Below are 2,942 nucleotides of genomic sequence, written 5' to 3'. Positions count from 1 at the left end.
CCCGAGCCACAGGCGTCAAGCCATAATGGAGTTTAATAACATTTACAGGTTATCTCCCAGAGTACAAAAGGTTCCACAGTGCTAAGGCTAAGAAGACCCAATTTGGTATAATTATGCCTCATAGTATTTTGGAATAACACAATTCATCTTTCATCTGGAGAAAAAATACCTGCAAAAACAACTAGAAAACTAAAAACATAGAGCTGTGTATGCTTCAGCACTTCTCCAAGGCTACTATTAATAAGATTATTGACTTTTACAAATGATAAATTGACCCATGGTCAAACATTTAGTATTTGAGCTGCAATGAGAATCAGAGCCCACAACTTATGCTCTCATACTTTTTTTCCTTTCTAGAGAAGGTCTGTTAAAGCATTACTAGATTTGGCTTTTATTTTTTCTTTTTACTAGATTTGTTGTTTAGGTAAATGAAAAACGAGAAACAAAAATGGTATATGCCCCCACAAAACCAATTATTCCACCTAATTTATCTCTAATAAAATTTAAATGAGTAAGAAAAATGATATCCCAAGCTTTCCTTCCCAGAGTATTATTTTTTTAACCATTGAAGGAAGCATGAAATGGCTTATCCTCAAGTCGAAGCAGAAATCTTCAAGGGGTATAGATACAAAGGTTACCAGCTGCCAGCTGGTTCTACTCACACTCATCTGAACTGCCACTGCTGCTGAGATGCCTATGGCGTTTCATCCTGGAGCATCCTGGGAAATAGAACAACACTGAATAAAACAGTTAACACACACCCATCCCAGAAGGCAGTCAACACTGTCCCACAGATCCCAGAAGTAGAAGCAGGGAAATCATTCAAGTCAAATTATTTGTCAAGAATATTCTCAAATGACTTACAGTAATGGAAGAATACTACCAAATCCTTCAATACAAAGTTTCTCAAAGATTAGGCAAGCCTTAGGAGGAAGCCCAAGCCAGACGATGAATGGTACAATACTGACTCAAGCCTCAGGTGTGGCTACATGTCCACTGTCCACCAAAACAAAGAGAGGGAGCCATGGGGGGCATCACCAGCTAGGGATCCTCAATAAGGGAGGAACAGGAAAGGAGAAAACATAAATCATGAGGGCAGCACCATCAAGGACCAAGGTTGAAAGGAATGAGACATGGCTGGCGGAGAAAAGAAGTGAGGTATGTCTCACCTTTAAGGCATGGACCCATTGTTTTTCTGCCTGCCCTTTCTCTCCTTTCCTGTCCCCAAATCTCAAACACGTAGTCTAATCTAAAATCATAACTATATATATACTGCCAAGAAATGTTGTAGAAAGTTTCTATATTGTGAAAGTGAGTAAGGCTTTAGACTAAAATTTCTAATGGCTCAAGTGTCATTCACTGAGTGTCACCAATGACAGATTAAAAAAGAGGCATCACCCTTCTAGGAACACATGATACATCAGAGTGCAAGAAAAGAAAGGAAGACACAGTTAAACATTTCAAGTCACAAAGGAGGTACTGAAAATGTAAACTAGAAAAGACTGCCATAGTCAAATGACCGACATTCTTTTATGTGATACAACATACAAAGATGCTATTGGGGGCTATCATGATTCCATAAAGAATAAACGTTATGGCTACTGCCTTCAAGCCACTTGCAATGTACTAAGGAAGTAGAAATCCAAGTATGAGGCCAGTCTGAGCAATTATGAATAATAACAAAATTGCATGATGAAAAGCTTACGGAGTTCCACTTTTGGCATGATAGTGTCAAGATCTCCATAGATCTACTCCTCTCAGCTCAGCGCCTGTGGCTCACGGGGCTAAGGCGCCAACCACATACACCTAAGGTGGTGGGTTCGAATCCAGCCTGGGCCGGCCAAAACAACAATGACAGCTGCAACCAAAAAATAGCCGGGTGCTGTGGTGGGCGCCTGTGGTCCCAGCTACTTGGGAGGCTGAGGCAGGAGACTCGCTTGAGCCCAGGAGTTGGAGGTTGCTGTGAGCTGTGATGCCATGGCCACTCTACCCAGGGGGATAGCTTGAGGCTCCGTCTCAAAAAAAAAAAAAAAAAAAGATTTACTCCTCAGTGAAAATGATAAAAAGTTATTTCAATTAAAAAACAGCTCACCATTTAAAGTCTCTAAGGGTATATAACAAATGACTCAAGAAAATCTACTAAAATATAGTAAGTACAGTGAGCGTCTGTGGTATTTAGACCTACACCCACTCCCTTTGTCTCCCCTCTCAACATAGTTCTTATGCCAGACTGGTATAACTAAGTCTTTCCAGCAAGAGCTAGACATTAGCAACTCTCATCCTGACCCCAGCTACCTGCTGCTGAGGCTAAATTCTAGGTGAGCGTGGCTAAGAGGTAAGAGTTCCTCCCTTCTTCCACCCAGCCCCTACTTAATGCGATGGTGGCTATGCCTGGAGCTTGGTACTACCAAGAATATTGAGGCCTTGATTGCCCTAGCCTCAGCTTATGGGGTGGGACTTCTATACCAAGAAAGGCAAACCTAGGAGACTCAGAGAAGTTCACCACTGTCCCCATCACCTGCACAAGAGTTGTGTCTCAATGACTTTTCCCAGGGAGAGAGGCAGGGCAGAGCTCAAGGGATCCTCTTGCCTTGGCCTCCAAGAGTGCTAGGATTACAGGTATGAGCCACAGTACCCTGCCTACATGTATATTTTCTATTTCCCATTGAATGCACAAATCTACCTAAAATAGAAATGCATTTGTCTGATACCATAGAGATGTTCCATATATATAAACTTCCCAGATAAATTTATTATTTTATGGTTTAGAAGGTCAGACAACTGACACAGGTCTTGCTGAGCTAAAATCAACATGTCAACAAGGCTGGGTTCCTCTCTGGAGGCTCTAGGGGAGAATCTACTTCCTTGACTATTACAGCTTCTTCTAGAGCAGCAGTTCTCAACCTGTGGGTTGCAACCCACAGGAACTGTATTAAAGGGCT

At 41.8% G+C, this 2,942-nt stretch overlaps 1 protein-coding gene across 1 annotated transcript in view; it reads right to left on the bottom strand.

The window, feature by feature from the left end:
- Positions 1–744, bottom strand: part of JADE3 (jade family PHD finger 3) — a gene marked incomplete at its 5' end in the record, with an annotated part of 102,659 nt that extends 101,915 nt beyond the window's left edge. Inside the window, one exon of the mRNA XM_012811276.2 lies at positions 663–744. Within this exon, the coding sequence (XP_012666730.2) occupies positions 663–744 (82 nt within the window). The remainder of the gene's footprint in view (positions 1–662) is intronic.
- Positions 745–2,942: the final 2,198 nt, after the last annotated feature.

Source organism: Otolemur garnettii, unplaced genomic scaffold (assembly GCF_000181295.1).
Source record: "Otolemur garnettii isolate 467f Iridium unplaced genomic scaffold, OtoGar3 scaffold00153, whole genome shotgun sequence".
Lineage (NCBI taxonomy): Eukaryota > Metazoa > Chordata > Mammalia > Primates > Galagidae > Otolemur > Otolemur garnettii.
Note: the sequence above shows the minus strand (reverse complement) of the source record. Positions and strands in the feature narration are given on the sequence as shown.